Here is a 16,857-nt window from a genome sequence, read left to right on the forward strand (position 1 = left end):
AAATGTATGGTATGTTGTTGAACTTTTATTATTCACTCATTTATCCCATCCTTTCTCCCAAAGGAACCTAAGGCGATGATAAATGGCTGAAATAAATGGCTGAAATAAATATACAGTGGTACCTTGGTTCTCAAATGCCTGGGTTCCCAAATGCCGAAAACCCAGAAGTACGGTAAGTGTTCCAGTTTTCGAACTTTTTTCGGAAGCCAAACATCTGATGCGGCTGTCGGCTATTGTTTCCCGGGCGCCTGCACCAATCAGAAGCTGCGCCTTGGTTTTCAAACATTTCAGAAGTCAAACAGACTTCCGGAACGGGTTCAGTTCGACGCTTTTAAGGACTTTTAAATTGCTGTTTTAGGGGTGGCTTTTAAAAGTCCGGAATGGATTAATTCATTTTGCATTACTTTCCATGGGAAAGTGCGCCTTGGTTTTGGAATGCTTTGGTTTTGGAACGGACTTCCGGAACGGATTAAGTTTGAGAACTAAGGCACCATATCCAGTCTAAATTTGGGGCAGCAGTTCTGTGCAAAATGTTTCCTATGGAAATGACCTGGAAAACTTGAAAGTTCCCTTGCTATTTTCTGGTATTTCAAGCCGGTCCCATTTTAAAAATATCGCCCATCCGTGGCGTTTGGCTTTTCCCCACTGCACCCTTTTTCTTATGAGACAACACAGCTGCTTTGGTTGTTTTTTTGAAGACGTTTTTATTCATCTTTAAATTGAAGCGTGTGGCTGATTTCTCTCCCTGTCCCTCTAGTCTCCAAAATCCCTCTTCTCAGTATGGATGGTCCCTCACGTGCTCCATAATGGTTTTCAGAGCCAGCCAGGTCTCTTGCGCTGTCGGAATAATCTGGTTGGCGGGCAAGAGGAATCCGTACCGGCCGGTGTCTCTGAGTTCGAGACCAAAGGAGTATTTGATGCCTTGGTCGTAAGTCCAGTCAATGCTGCCTCCACTGGCTTGATCTGGAAGGAAGAAAAATACTCAGGATGGAACTCTGGCTTGACAATCTGTACGAATAATAATAATAATAATAATAATAATAATAATAATAATAATTTATTTTTATTTATACCCCGCCCTTCCCGGCCAATGCTGGGCTCAGGGCGGCTAACACCAGTAAAATTACAATAAAAACTTAATAGGGGGGAAAACAATTTAAAATACAGGTTAAAAATACAATTTAAAATGCAGCCTCATTTTTATAATAGCCCATACATCAGCAGTTCTCAACCTGTGGGTCCCCAGATGTTGTTGGACTACAACTCCCATCATCCCTGAGCTCTGGCCTATTCCACAAAGTATTTAACATTTGCCGTGTTAAGGTGTCAAATAATATTGCTAAGCCTGTAAGCAGTTTATTGTTCAACTGAAAAACTGAAATATTTATCAGTGCTGGTAGCGAAACTTTGTTGTTGTTGTTTAGTTGTTTAGTCGTGTCCGACTCTTTGTGACCCCCTGGACCAGAGCACGCCAGGCACTCCTGTCTTCCACTGCCTCCCGCAGTTTGGTCAAACTCATACTGGTAGCTTTGAGAACACTGTCCAACCATCTCGTCCTCTGTCGTCCCCTTCTCCTTGTGCCCTCCATCTTTCCCAATATCAGGGTCTTTTCCAGGGAGTCTTCTCTTCTCAGGAGGTGGCCAAAGTCTTGGAGCCTCAGCTTCAGGATCTGTCCTTCCAGTGAGCACTCAGGGCTGATTTCCTTCAGAATGGAGAGGTTGGATCTTCTTGCCGTCCATGGGACCCTCAAGAGCCTCCTGCAGCACCATAATTCAAAAGCATCCATTCTTCGGCGATCAGCCTTCTTTATGCTCCAGCTCTCACTTCCATACATCACTACTGGGAAAACCAGAGCTTTAACTATACGGACCTTGGTAGCGAAACTACAAAAAGCAATTGAGGTGGGTGTGGCCTCTGTGGCTCCACCCTCTTTCGCCTCGGGCTGAAAAGCCGCCCCCATGCTGAGCTGAGGAAGACCTCTGATGACCACAATATCAGGCATATATACTCACAGATAATGTTGCAAATGGGGCCAACTTTATATACGGTGCCGTAGAGAGAAGCAAGGGCATCGGCCGCCTTTTTTCCTAGCGCATCCTAGAAGGAAATCAAAAGTCAGTCGGCGGGAATCACAAAACTGTTAGGATATTTCCGTTCCACCTTAAAAGGGAGCAGGCTGTGTGAGTCAGAGACTGCGTGTTTCCTGTTTCTCAGGATGTTTTATGTCTGCTATTGCTTTCGTTTTCTCTCTCTGCGCCAGAACACGATAGCGGTCGGTCATGTTTTTCTTTGTTCTGACCAACACTGAATAAACATTCTAAATGATACTCTCCTGAGTGCAACTTTTGCTGTGTGAATTCTGCTGATAGAGTGTGCATCTCAGCCCAGGAATGTGGCAATCTGTTTCTGAGGCTTGGTGCCGCTAATTGCTGATACTGCGTGACTACGGGACATCAACAGATCGTCCGGAGACGACGTGGAAGGCAGTGATGGCTTTTGTCTCCCTGGCAGTATCCCAACAAAAACAACCTTTGGATCCCTGGAACATCTCCTACCAAAGGTTGGGTAAAACAAAGCTAGAGGTGTGTTTGGTTGCTTGAGTTTATTCTATGCATCGCTGGATGGTAAAACAACATTGACAGCAACAACAACCACCTCGCAGCAGTTTGCAAGAGATAAAAACAGGAAAATCCAGACAGATTTACAACCCTGCTTTAAAACATACAAAAGTAAGAAAGAATGGGGAAAGCTTATAATTTATTTAGAAGACTACTGTAAATAGATGAAAATATTAGCAGGGTTTTAATCTCACTCGTAATGTAATAAATGCCATGGGCAGTATGAACTGATATAACATATAGATTACGAAACAATATGCGGTTGAAAATGTTGACAATAGGATCCATCGAGGGAGATTATATTTGTAAAATCAAATAAAAACCATTTCAAAAAAGCAAAACAAAACAAAACATGCAAAGGTAATGTGCTAAAACAGTTTCAAATCGCCTCGACTTTCTACAGATCTATGACAGATTCCTTTGTCCATTGCTCAGAAACGATGATATTAACCGGGTGAGTAAAGTATTAAAACGAATGGATACTTAAAAGAAATAAAGAATATGATAAATAAATTCAAGTAGGTAGCCGTGACGCAGTAGAAATATAGAAATAAAAAATAAAAAAACTGTCCAGTAGCACCTTAGAGACCAACTACCGTATTTTTCGCTCTATAAGACGCACAGACCACAAGACGCACCTAGTTTTTGGAGGAGGAAAACAAGGGGAAAAAATCCCTCTTGCTGTTCTGGCTTCTGGGATAGCTGCGCAGCCTGCATTCGCTCCATAAGACGCACACACATTTCCCCTTACTTTTTAGGAGGGAAAAGTGAGTCTTATAGAGCAAAAAATATGGTAGGTTTGTTCTTGGTATGAGCTTTTGTGTGCAAGCACACTTCTTCAGATATTTCGTGCATGCACACAAAAGCTCATACCAAGAATAAACTTAGTTGGTCTCTAAGGTGCTACTGGAGAAATAAATTGGGACCTAAGAGGAGTCTGGCTGTGCTTATCTCTGAGCTGCAGGTCCAGCATCCTTTTCTCACTGTGGCCAACCAGATACCTATGGAAACCCAAAGCAGGACCTGGGTGCAAGGGCAAGACTCTTCCAGACCTGTGATTTGCAGCAACTGGCATACAGTGGCACAGTTGTCTCCACCAGCGGAAGCAAACACTGCCCTTGCGGCTAGGAGCATTCTCCTTTGTGATTTTCACCTAATCCTTTTTCTTTTTTTAGCCATCTGAGTTGGTGGCTGTCCTGTGGCAATGAGTTCCACCTCTGCCTCTGGCCACTGGAGACAAAACCTTCGCCGCTGTCATCGAGCGGCCGGCCAGCAGCGGGTGTTGTTAAGTTGTGGGTGAAGATATCAGATTCTTCAGACAGCTCTTGTTTATTCACAGAACAGAATAAACAGAACAGAACAGAACTGAACTGAAGGGTTCAGCCAACCTGCTTATATAGAGCTCAACTACATAGCAACAGTAACAACTTTCTGTATCTATCCAATCACTGAATGTCACTTTCAATTCCTTATTTGAATTTGCGGACCTGAGTGAAAACTATCTACAGTATCCCCCTGCTGGCCCAGGGTGAGAACTTCGGTACATAACAGGCGTCTCTGCTAGTCCAGCCAAGTCCAGCCTGGGGCCTTACCAGTTCTTCGTAATCCTTGATGGCGGCGGTGCAATTGTAGCCGTAGGGGAACATCAGGAGTTGGGAGTAGCTGTGGATGCTGATGAAAGCCTTGAGGTTTCCGTGGCTCCTCACGAAATCCACGACGGACCTCACTTCCACCTCGGAGTTGGCGCTGGGGCCATGGTAGGAGTCTGAGCAGGGCTTGTTGCTGGCTCCGGGTCCTGCAAAGGTGGGAAGCCCAAGGAACAAGGTCAAAACGAAAGCTCACCACGAGGCTGGGATTGAAGGCCCTCCGAGGGTCCCTATTTTCCAGGGACAGTCCCTGGAAAATCCCAGTTTCTAAATAGATCCCGGAATGCCCCACTTTTCCTTAGGACGTCCCTATTTTTGTTGGAGAAATGTTGGAGGTATGGTAAAAGTAAAGGAAAAGGGACCCCTGACCATTAGGTCCAGTGGTGGACGACTCTGGGGTTGTGGCGCTCATCTTGCTTCGCTGGCTGAGGGAGCCGGCGTACAGCTTCCGGGTCATGTGGCCAGCATGACTGAGCCGCTTCTGGCGAACCAGAGCAGCGCACGGAAACGCCGTTTACCTTCCCGCCAGAGCGGTACCTATTTATCTACTTGCACTTTGACGCTTTAGAACTTCTAGGTTGACAGGAGCAGGGACTGAGCAACGGGAGCACACACCGTCGCGGGGATTCGAACCGCCGACCTTCTGATCGGCGAGTCCTAGGCTCTGTGGTTTAACCCACAGTGCCACCCACGTCCCGCCCACTTTTCCTTAGGAAGTCCCTATTTTCATCGGAGAAATGTTGGAAGGAGTTATGTGATCCCTGAGCCAAAGAGATGAGTAACTACCGTATTTTTTGCTCTATAAGACTCACTTTTTCCCTCCTAAAAAGTAAGGGGAAATGTGTGTGCGTCTTATGGAGCGAATGCAGGCTGCGCAGCTATCCCAGAAGCCAGAACAGCAAGAGGGATTGCTGCTTTCACTGTGCATCGATCCCTCTTGCTGTTCTGGCTTCTGGGATTCAGACGTCCCTGTTTTCATCGGAGAAATGTCGGAGGGTATATGCTGCACTTAAGGTCTCTCCTTGCTCCCACAACAGCTGCCAATGGCCTAGTGGTTAGGGCAGAAAGCGACAGTTTTAATATGTTTTATATGTTCTATAAGCTGCCCAGAGTGGCTGGGGAAACCCAGCCAGGTGGGTGGGGTCTAAATAATAAAATTACTATTAGTAGTATTAAGGAGAACTAGAATCTTGGCACTACCGTGGAAAAGGGCTGGGAGCCAAACTGATGGTCTCATGGAGGATAAATAAGAGCAGAATCCTTTGGGAATTTTGAAAGGGATTTGCACATCAAATAGACACCGTCTTCGTGGACTATCGAGGACTATTTCAATAAGCCTTTCTTTCTGTTTGTATTGGAATTTGTTTTTAATTTTTGTAGGTGGGATTTGTCCTTATTTGATTTTCGCTCTATAGGACGCACTTTTCCCCCCTTCAAAAATTAAGGGGAAATGTGTGTGCATCCTATGGAGCGAATGTAGGCTCCTTGGCTCCAGCGAAAGCAATGCGAAGCCTCCAAAGCGCAGAGGGAGTGCTCCTCCCACGCTCCGGAGGCTACGCGTTGCTTTCGCTGAAGCCTGGAGAGCGAGAGGGGTCGGTGCATACTGACCCCTCTCAATCTCCAGGCTTCTCCAGCGCTCCCTCTAGCTATTCTGGCTTTTGGATGGCCCCGTGAAGCCTCCGTAGGGCATGGCTTCGCGCAAAGCTAGATCAGCTATCCCGGCCGCACACCGGCCGCAACATCTTGGGGGGAATATATGCACATATTCCCGTTTACTCTGCATGCAGCACACTCTCACGGCTGGTGTGGGAAGCGATGCAGACACAGTGTTAGCCACAGTCCATATTTATCCTGTCTCTCTCGTGTTGTATCTAACCCAAGGGATAGCTCAGTCGGTAGAGCACGAGACTTAATCTCAGGGTCATGAGTTCGAGTCTCACGTTGGGTGAAGAATTCCTACATTGCAGGGTGTTGGACTAGGTGACCCTTGGGTTTCCTTCCAACTTTGCAATTCTATAATTCTTACGGAAAACTTCACTTAGATGCATTTTCCTCCAAACCAGCTTTGAGCATAGGTGTCAACATTTCCCTTTTCTTGCGAGGAATCCTATTTGGAATAAGGGAATTTCCCTTAAAAAGGGGGGGGGGAGTTGACAGCTATGGCTTAGGGAGGAGGGAAAACAGCCGTTCTGTGTTTTCAGCTGGTAATCCTCTTCACCTACAGATGGCCAGCTTGAGTCGGACCTGAGTTTTGGTGGAACTCCAGGCCAAAAGGGCTGCAGTGGAACCTCTTTCTGAGAAATAGTTCTATTCCCTTTTATTCTCCAGCGATATGTTTATGAGCATAGGTCTCACTCATTTTGGCCATGCTCACTGCTGGCATGCGGCCCGCAGAGGCACGCCGAAGGCTCAATGCGGCCCTTAGGCGAAAAGGGATTTGCCATAGTTCAGTCGGAAAGAACAGCCCACCTTCTTCGCAGTCCAAAGGGCAGTAGCTTGCGTGACCCATTCTCGAGCGTGGATGCCGGCATCGATCCAGATCGCAGGACGGCCCCTTCCTCCGGTGCTGAACTATTGGACGGAAAGGGATGTTTAAGGGATGTTTACTTGCTGGATCTGCACCCTGCCTTTGCACCAAAATGTGTGCAGGGTGGCTAACAGGAGCAAAATACAGCCATCGAAACTGTTGAGATACTGCCAGGGAGACAGTCATCTCCCAACGATCCATCTGTCTCCCGGAGAACAACATCAGTCAGTTAGCGACACGAGCCTCAGACACATTCCAGGACTCATGCGCACCCTTGCAGCAGACTCCGCAAGACTCCGCAACAGAAGATGCACCCAGAAGAGCATATTTACAACATTATTCAGCGTTGGTCAGAACAAAGGAAAAACATGACTGCCTGCCTTCGTGTCGAGGCACCAGACAGAAACAAAAACTATATACAAACCGGAAGCATCCTGTGAGCAGGAAGTACGCAGGCTTGTGACACACAACAGCCTGCTCCCTTTTAAAGGAGGAACGGAAATATCCTAACATCTCCCCCCCTTTCCGTGTAACCTGTAGTACCTGTGGTACAACCTCTGTACATAAACCTTAAGTTGTTCTTTGTTAACAACCTTAGACAACAGATCAGCAGGAATTTCATTTCCTGGCATGTAGGACACCTGAATGAGTCCTTTCTGAATACACTCTCTTGCATGATGTAGCTTAATCTGCAAGTACTTGGTTCTTTGCTTGCAACTCTCTGAGTTCAGCAAAGCCAAACAGGATCTATTGTCTTGATACACTTGTATAGGACACTTCACAGAAACTCTGATGTCCTGAAACAGTTGCATCACCCATTCACAATCCATGAGTGAAAATGACAGAGCCGGTCTCCCTTGGAACAGCATCAATCAGCAACACGAGTCTCAGATACGTTTAGAGACTTGTGCACGCTCCATCAGCAGAGTGTGCAAATCTTCTCACAGTAGAAGAGGCGGACAAAGAGATGTGCAAGCATGATGTACAGCATTTTATTCAGCATAGTTCAGGAACAGAAGAAAACATGTCTGCTTCCCTTCGTCTCCAGCAAAACAGCAGTAACACAAAAGTTATATACAAACGGAAGTTCCCAGCGAGAGTCGGAAGTAAACAGGCATGTGACACACAACAGCCTGTTCCCTTTTAAGGTGGAACGGAACTATATCCTAACATAAGTAGGCAAGAAGCAGCTAGCTGGGGGAGAAATTGCACCATTTGCAGTTAGATAATGATGTAGTAGTTAACATGAAATTGGCATACCTTGAGGACGAAGAGGGGTCGTTTTTCATAAGACTCCCCAATCTGATGTTTGCTCACAAGCTGGGGGTATTCAGCCACAATATCATCCATAGCGCTGTAAATCTAAAATACAACATTGTGTGTTTTATACCGTCGTCAGAGAGAGGAATGTTTATGAGAGAGAGGGGGGGGAGAGGGAGAGAAGGAGAAGGAATGTTGTATCTGGGGACAAGTGTTGGGTGTAAAGTGACAACGCTTGCAGTAAGTATTTTGCCTGTGTTATCCTGGCTGCTGCATGGAACAATGCATGACTGAGACCTTGAATCTGTAAGTAAAGCATGTTTAACTTACTTCGCAGTATGTGGTCCGTTCCTTGCAAAAGAGGGGAGTGTTGTAATGGGATAAGAAAGGTCTAACAAATTATATTTCTAACTCTACACCATTGGGCAACTTTTATGAGTTTAATTCTCTACTACTGGGGCTCTCTGTGTGCTAGCCCTTTCGAATCCAGGTGCCCAGCCGTTTCCTTTTGCTGCTCATCCACCCACATAAGTCCATTCAATTATTTAATTCCCCAGAAATACCGACTTAGGCAGGGCAACAACATCTGGCTCAGCACGAGGCATCTCCCTAACGTCTCTTCATCTTACAGATGAGTGACAGCACATCACCCTCGCTGTAACAGCGCGGCAGATTTGGCACGCCAGGCCAGGGCACAGGACTGGCTCTCTGGGGGCCCCTGACTGCCAGGATCAACCATCTGCAGTTGAAATGGCCATTTGGTGCAAGGGCAGGTCCATAGGTCTCTGCCTGCGATGGCCCGGGAATCTGATTCAGAGACTGAACCTGAGGAATCCCAGCCTGCACAGGAGTCTCCGCCTCCAGTGACTTGAACCTGTGCTGGATCCTCAGGAGCTGGCACCAGCTGAATCCGCTCAGGCTCCGGAGCTAATGGAGGACCCATTGCCTGCAGGTGCTCCACTCTCAGCCCCGTGAGGCGAAGAGGAGGTTGCCTCTGGGTCCGCTAACCCTCCAGCCTCTCCTGAGCTGCAGAGGCTCAGGGCAGAGAGGCGGAGGGAACTAAGTTCCCGCAGGAGGAGGGCTCGCCTCCTAGTCAGGAGAGGCGAGTCACCTGAGGACCGAGGCCGCCCTATGCCTCGGGACACATAAAGGCCAGTCAGCCCAGACCCAGGTTGCGGGAGCAACATTGTTGGTAGCCTGTTCCTGTCTGCACCCTGTCCTGATCTTCTGCCAGAGTTCCTGACCTCACCCGACTCCCTGCCTTGGACCCCGCTTCAGCCTTGGACCAGACACGGACACACCGCACGGTAACTCCCCCCCCCCCAGGACCAGCACACTGCCTCTCCACCATCTCCATCTTGAGTTTGAAGAGAAAGACAAAAGCGGCGGGTTAGAGGAGGTGATCAAATCTTTATCCCACTTACAGATTCCAAGGGGTGATATGCGGCGTAGTTGAAACTGTTGCTGCCACGCTCCTTCCGCGCGTTGAGGTTCATCTCTCGGGCTTCTTCATCCACAATAGCCTAGGGCAAGAACCAGTTCTAGATTTACGTATAAGATAAACAAGCTATAGCTTAGGGCCCCACTCTCTTGGGGGCCCCAAAAAAAATTGGAGGAAAAACCCACTGGATGTACATTTCCAAGATATAAGATAAAAAAGAAATAAAATAAAATCTACATGTGTAGGCTCCTATTAGGTCCATCAGTCATCATATAGCATATATTCAACACAAAAAACAGTGACAATTTGTTGTTGACAAAGGACAGCTGGACATATCAAGGGCCCCATTATCTTCAGTAGCTTAGGGCCTCATCAAACCTAAATAAAACCTACATACAGCAACAGTGTTTTGTGTTGTGTATGGACCTAGGCTCCTGTGGCGCTGTGGGTTAAACCACAGAGCCTAGGACTTGCCGATCAGAAGGTCAGCGGTTCGAATCCCTGCAACAGGCTGAGCGCCCATTGCTCGGTCCTTGCTCCTGCCAACCTAGCAGTTCGAAAGCACGTCACAGTGCAAGTAGATAAATAGGTACCGCTCCAGCGGGAAGGTAAATGGAGTTTCCGTGCGCTGCTCTGGTTTGCCAGAAGCGGCTTAGTCATGCTGGCCACATGACCCGGAAGCTGTACTCCGGCTCCCTCGGCCAATAAAGCGAGATGAGTGCCGCAACCCCAGAGTCGGCCACGACTGGACTTAACTGTCAGGGGTCCTTTACCCTTTTTTAAAAAGGTCAAATCCACACCATACTTTTAAAGCATTCTCAACAGCCTTAACAGACATAAGGCTTCATGGTAGATTTCCTCCCAGCTCTCCCCCCCCCTTTTCCTACCTGGACATCCTCAATCAGGATGGAGTACTTGATTTGATGGGACTCCAGGAAGGCTTTGACATCTTGCAGGCAGGCAAAGGGGACCTGGACATCCGCCGGGCGACCAGGATATGAAGGGAAACGCCAGAAATCCAGCTGACAAGCGAAAAAAGAGAGTTAATGAATCGTCAAAAGAAACAGCATAGGCTCCGATGCTCCTGAAAATGCGGGGACCGTCGCAAAACCCTGAAGCCATTGCAGCTTCTCACGGCCATGGAAAGCCCCAAATTCCCATCTTTGCTGAGGTACGCTAGCCAGAAATGACGTCATAATGATGGAGAAGCATGGGGTGGGTGCTGGGAGAGAGTTGCCTCCTTTGCCGCCACTCCTGGGAGTCAGAGAAGCCAGTCAAGTCGAACCCAACATGGGAGGGACATTTGGACCTGCAGGGACTGTGTACCTTCTTGTAATAAACAGAAATCTGCCCATAGGAGGGACACAAGAGTCCTTACAGAGTCCTTTGCAGGTTCTCCATCGGTTGGAGAAAAGAACAGAGGCCAACCAGAGAATATTGAGAAGCAAAGCAGCTGGTAAGCCTGATCTTTATTGCTCCCCTCACACGTAGGAGAAGGAGGAGGAGCCCAGAACCCAGGTGTGTCCGCCCTTATATAGACATTTTAAATTGCCTGCCCTGGAGTCCAAGACCACCCCCAGACACATCATACCTACATCACAGAAAAGGCGGTCTACAACAGAAATCTGAGTGCGTTGTTTACCTCCTGTCTGGCAGGTTACCTGTTAATGCTCACTTGACTGGATACCCTGGGGAGCCTGGCCAGTCTTTTGTAATGATAAATACTTAGTTCCTCAGCCAGGTCACAGGCTCACCCTATTCAAACACAGACATACCCTTAAGATAGGATTTGTGAAGGAAAAGACAATGGGGAGGCTTTTGCATTTCCTTCGACCTTGCAGAGAAAACATTTGGTCAGTTTGGGAGTCAAAATGGTTTCATGGCTGTTTTCCTGTGCTGCTTCAGACATGTGGTTTGTATATTTATGTACGTGTTTGCTTGGTACATTTATGAACATTTATTTTTTATATATAAGACCTTGATTATTATTTTTTTTAATTTCATGCTGATTTCAGATCCAGTATAATCAGGACTCTGAGCAGGAACCGGGCGATCGGGACTGCCGTACGCACCTAAGCATCTCCCTAATTACAGCCTCCCTCTTTGCGTGAGCTTGTGAATGCCTTGGAGAAGCAGCCCAAGATAAAAATGAAGTATAACAAGCAAAGGAAGAAACAGACGCTCCTCTGTGGAAGCCGGTGCAATTATAGGCATTATTACTTGTGCAACTTTTAAAGAACTGCAGTTATGCAAAGCGTAGCCTGAGCTTCTGAGCTGAGCTTCCAGGGTATTCTTTTTCCAGAGGCTCTGTCAGTCTCCGAACAAGCTGTTTCCAAAGGGGTCTGAACTTCAATGTCTGGAACTCCTGGTAGAGGACAAGGATCTAGAGATCACGCTAAGGGTGGCCAAATTCTGTGCAACTGCCATAAAACTTAGGGAACAAGCTGTACTACCAAAATGATTAAGGTTTTAAATGACAATTTTAGGTTATATTTTAGTGATCAAGATTTATTTATTTTTTATATATATAATTTTTATTAAATTTTCCGTTTTAACAATCCAATCAAATCACGTTAAACACTCCAAACTATCCAAATACATATCATATAGTCCAAATATTCTGCCAAATTATAAATTTTTGTTGGGGCTTCCCATGCTTCAAGTTCAGTGGGGCTCTAATCATCTTATGTTTCTACTGCCTTGAGTTTCCAATAGTTCCTTCTTTAAATCTTCCTGTTGTTATCCTTCCTTCTGGTGATCAAGATTTAATATATATTTTTAACTGCCGCTATATCTGAATTGTCTCTGTTCTACCCAATTGCAATCCAATGTGTTCCTGTAGTGTTTTATGATTTTTCTGATATTGTAATTGAGCCGGAACTGGTCTGTGACTGTCAGGGAACTGCCATCGGAGACAAGAGGAGAGGTAAGGCTCCCTAACGATGCCGGAGAGGGAACTAGCAAGGAGAGAGGGAGAACTTCCGCTGGGGAAGGAAACCAAGGTGACACCAGGAAGAAAGGGGAGGCTGAGAGTACTTCGGAGGGAAGGCTCCAAGACTCTTCCAGTGAGGTCAGTGAGGAGAGTGCAGGACCACCGCTTGGCACGCCCACTCTGCGCAGAAGGCTTCCGCGCAGAGAAGCGAGGAGGAGGTTGGCGGTTAAGGAATTTTTATGTTGGAAGAAGTTCAGGAAAAGCCCATTGACGGATTCTGCCAGTGACTGAGACAGCCGAGTTGTAAGGGCTGTCAAGCCAGGGAAAGGTTTAGCCATCCAACCAGCTTGGAGCAGTTTGTGGCTTACGCACAAGCAACCCCGATTCCCATTACGGTGACCTTAGTAATAAAATTCAATTCAGCTGTCACTCCCCAACCATTCACATTCAGGACGGAGAATTAGCCAACACACCCAAGAGGAAAAACCACACACCTGGAGAAGTTCCAAAGCTTCAAGCTGCTTCAGGATGCGAACCTGTTCGTTGTTGCTTGGCTCCAGCCGAAGAACTTGATCACTACAAGATTTTAAAAATGGTACTTAACTCAGCTTTCTGCAGCACTGCAATTTTATCCAAGGTAGATTTACCACACAGGAAAGCCAACGTGAGCTTTGGGATGGGTGGAGACATTTTGATGTGAACCTACCAAGTTTGATACAGTGGTACCTCGGGTTACAGACGCTTCAGGTTACAGACTCCGCTAACCCAGAAATACTACCTCGGGTTAAGAACTTTGCTTCAGGATGGGAACAGAAATCGTGCGGCGGCAGCGGGAGGCCCCATTAGCTAAAGTGGTACCTCAGGTTAAGCACAGTTTCAGGTTAAGAAGGGATCTCCGGAACGAATTAAGTTCTTAACCTGAGGTACCACTGTATTCTCAAAACACGACCTGGACCAAAATTTCCCCAAAATTTGCAGTTCCGCGGAATTCTGACCAGACAACATGTACAAAAATGTCTGCGTGCCTGTGCTATTTTTCTAGAAAATGAGGTGCTGGAACTCAGTGTGAACGCCTCCCTTGCTCTCTTATAATGACACCTGAGAGGTGCCAGAACTGAGCTCTGGTGAGTTTTGGCTGAAAAAAAGCCCGGTTGTGTGGTGTGCTGAAAAATATGCGTGGCTGAGAAAATCACACAGACAAATGCATTATATTAGGGAACCTTCATCTAAACATGTTATGCTTGAGGAGAAATGCACGGAAAGACGCTGACCGATTTCCATGGGGCCATGTCAAAAAAACAGTCACAAACAACTTGCAAACTGGAATGCTTTTTAGAGTTTTTAGAGCACCCCCTCCTCTTTTTGCGAGTGTTGGGGAAATACCCCGGAAAGTGTGAGATGATATTTGCTAAGTCATCCCTGTAAACGAATCAGGACGGATGCTTGCCAAACTAAGAAGCAATCTTCCTGAGGGCATAGGATGGTATTTTGAGGTTGCCCCAAACACAAACATACCCCAATCTCGAGACGAACTACAAACCTGCCATCAGCCAGCGGGGTCACCCTGAGCCCCGAAGTCTGCTGGTATTGCAGTGTTTGAGAACCACATACCCTCCAACGTTCCCCTGATGAAAACTGGGAGGCACACCTTTTGGCGCTGCCCAAGTCAGCTGGCTTGCATGGAAGAGTGTGACCAAAAGACATGCGTTCCCACTTGCAAGCACCAGAGCCAAAGCTGGCTCATCTCAGGACATCGCAGGATCAGATCAGAAGCCGGGATGGCTTTTGTGATTCCAGGAATTTCCTGGGGAAATAGGGCCGGTTGGAGGATACGAAAGCAGCAAAGAAAGCGTTCCAGAAACAGTGGGGTCTAAAGGATAACTCACCCAGCAAATGTCTGCAGTCCTTGGGAAGCCCCAACAAGAGCTACAAGAAGCAGAAACAGCCTCATATTTGAAAGTTGTTCAGAAGCGGGAGAATGACGATTCGGCGAGGCTGTATTTAAGCTGCGTCTAAGCCTTTCCAAAGTGGCTGCATGTGTTTAAATTCCCATGTCATGTCTGAAAGGTTTGAAGCACCTTGTAGATAAGGGAGTATCTCTCCTTTGGAAAGTCTTGCTTGCCTTGATGTAATCATATAATTAATGGGTGGACCTTGATCAGCAAGGCTGGGACGCAGGAGCCCTCAGGGCACGGTAGTAAACAGGAAAATTGCAGAATTGTCCAAGCGACTGGACGTGGCCCAGATATTCCAGAGACAGCCTATTCACAGGTGAGTCAGAGTGCTGGGGCAGCTAACCCTGGCGCGGGGGATTCAAACGTTCCTGAACTACAACCAGCTCCATCTGGTACGCAGGATGAGACCCTCCCTGCCCGCAGACTGTCTCGCCAGAGTGGTGCATGCTCTGGTTATCTCCCACTTGGACTACTGCAAAGCACTCTACATGGGGCTACCTTTGAAGGTGACCCGGAAACTACAACTAATCCAGAATGTGGCAGCTAGACTAGTGACTGGGAGCAGCTGCCGAGACCATATAACACCAGTCCTTAAAGACCTACATTGGCTCCCAGTACGTTTCCAAGCACAATTGGTGTTGACCTTTAAAGCCCTATACCTGAAGGAGAGTCTCCAACCCCATCATGCTGCCCGGACACTGAGGTCCCCCTCCGAGGGCCTTCTGGTGGTTCCCTCCCTACGAGAAGTGAGGTTACAGGGAACCAGGCAGAGGGCCTTCTCGGTGGTGGCGCCCGCCCTGTGGAACGCCCTTCCATCAGATGTCAAAGAGAAAAACTATCTGACTTTTAGAAGACATCTGAAGGCAACCCTGTTTAGGGAAGTTTTTAATGTGTGACATTTTAATGTATTTTTAATCTTTGTTGGAAGCCGCCCAGAGTGGCTGGGGAAACCCAGCCAGATGGACGGGGTACAAATAATAAATTATTATTATGATTACAACGCCCATCATCCCTAGCCACTGGTCATTATTGCTGGGGCTGATGGGAGTTGTAGTTCTGCAACCTCTGGAGCGCCAAAGTTTCCCCACCCAGAGGTAGCTCCAAATTGTCTACACTGACTGGCAGCATCTCTCCAGGGCTTTGGGCAGAAATTTCTACCAGTCCTACCTGGCAATGCCAGGGATTTGAACCCGGGACCTTCTGCAGTCAAAATAGTGATGCTTTGTGCACCCATGTCTAGTCTTCTACCTATCTAAAATGTATTATTGGTGTGCGTTTTCCTTTCTGTAAATCTACCAAAGAATAAAATAAAATCAGAATTAAGGGGTTTTCTCAGGACGGTGGGGGCACTTGTCCTTATTCTGACAGGCGCCCTCCAGAACTTGCTGTCATGGCCTGGGATTCGGATTCAGATGCTGAACCTGAGGAATCCCAGCCTGCACAGGATTCCCTGCCTCCAGAACCAGCTGAGCCAGGGCTGGGGCCTGAGCCTGAAGGGTCCTCACCTGTACTGTATCCTCAGGTGCAGGCACCAGCTGAGTCTGCTCTGGCTCCGGAGGGGATGGAGGACCCATTGCCTACAGGTGCTCCACTCTCAGCCCCGTCAGGGGAAGAGGAGGTTGCCTCTGGGTCCGGTAACCCTCCAGCCTCTCCTGAGCTGCAGAGGCTCAGGGCAGAGAGGCGGAGGGAACTAAGCTTCCGCAGGAGGAGTGCTCTCCTCCAGGCCAGGAGAGGCGGGTCACCTGTGGACCGAGGCCGCCCTATGCCTCAGGACAGATAAAAGCCAGTCAGCCCCAGTTCCAAGTTGCGGGAGCAACGTTGGTGGTTGTCAGTCTCTGCTTGAACCCTGCCCTGCACCCAGCTTCGACGTTTACGGATTGCCTTCATGTTGCTTCATCGACCACAGACTGGACTTGGACCTTGACTCTTGATTAACCCCCAGGACCAGCACACTTGGTGCCACTCGCCTCTATCGGTAAGACGCCCCAGAGGGGACCCTCCCTCCCCAAGAACTAGGAGATCCGTCCGTATTAGAGAACAAAGAATGCAGAGAGGAGAAGGAACTTCCCTTTGGCGCCCAGGATGTGGCTGGAGACAGAAGGGGGAGGATTTAGAATAGCCAACTCTAAATGTGGAGAGATGTCGATTTTTGCTTGCAACCAGATGACTGAATCAGAAAGACTATTGTCAGGGAACTGCCATCAGAATAGGGGAGGGAGGTCTTAGTTTCTGTTTGACTGAGCAGTGCTTTGGAGTCACAAGGCTCTGTTTACATTCCAGAGACAGTCCAGGCTATTGGAAGTCTCACAGGAGACGGGAGACGGATGTGACGTACTGGTTTCCTGTTCTTTGTTCCTTTGTTTCAGTTGCTCTCTGCTCTCACAGGGAGAGGATATATTTTTCTGTCTGCCTAGCTTAGTAATAAAGCATAGCAATGATGTAGCCATAAATCTCATCACTTCTGCGTGCTGTTTGGAT

General features: G+C 47.6%; 1 protein-coding gene across 1 annotated transcript; it reads right to left on the minus strand.

The window, feature by feature from the left end:
* Positions 1–731: 731 nt before the first annotated feature.
* On the minus strand, positions 732–14,475 carry LOC309379804 (carboxypeptidase A2-like). The gene is made up of 9 exons (XM_081929257.1): positions 14,311–14,475; positions 12,919–13,000; positions 10,380–10,514; positions 9,476–9,574; positions 8,052–8,153; positions 6,706–6,835; positions 4,211–4,455; positions 2,013–2,097; positions 732–963 (listed from the first exon to the last, which is right to left on the minus strand). Exons 1-9 carry the CDS (start codon positions 14,373–14,375, stop codon positions 776–778), a joined length of 1,131 nt encoding a protein of 376 aa, XP_081785383.1. The 5' UTR covers positions 14,376–14,475; the 3' UTR covers positions 732–775.
* Positions 14,476–16,857: the final 2,382 nt, after the last annotated feature.

The sequence above is a fragment of the Podarcis melisellensis genome, assembly GCF_964234715.1.
Source record: "Podarcis melisellensis genome assembly, chromosome: 10".
Classification (NCBI taxonomy): Eukaryota; Metazoa; Chordata; class Lepidosauria; order Squamata; family Lacertidae; genus Podarcis; species Podarcis melisellensis.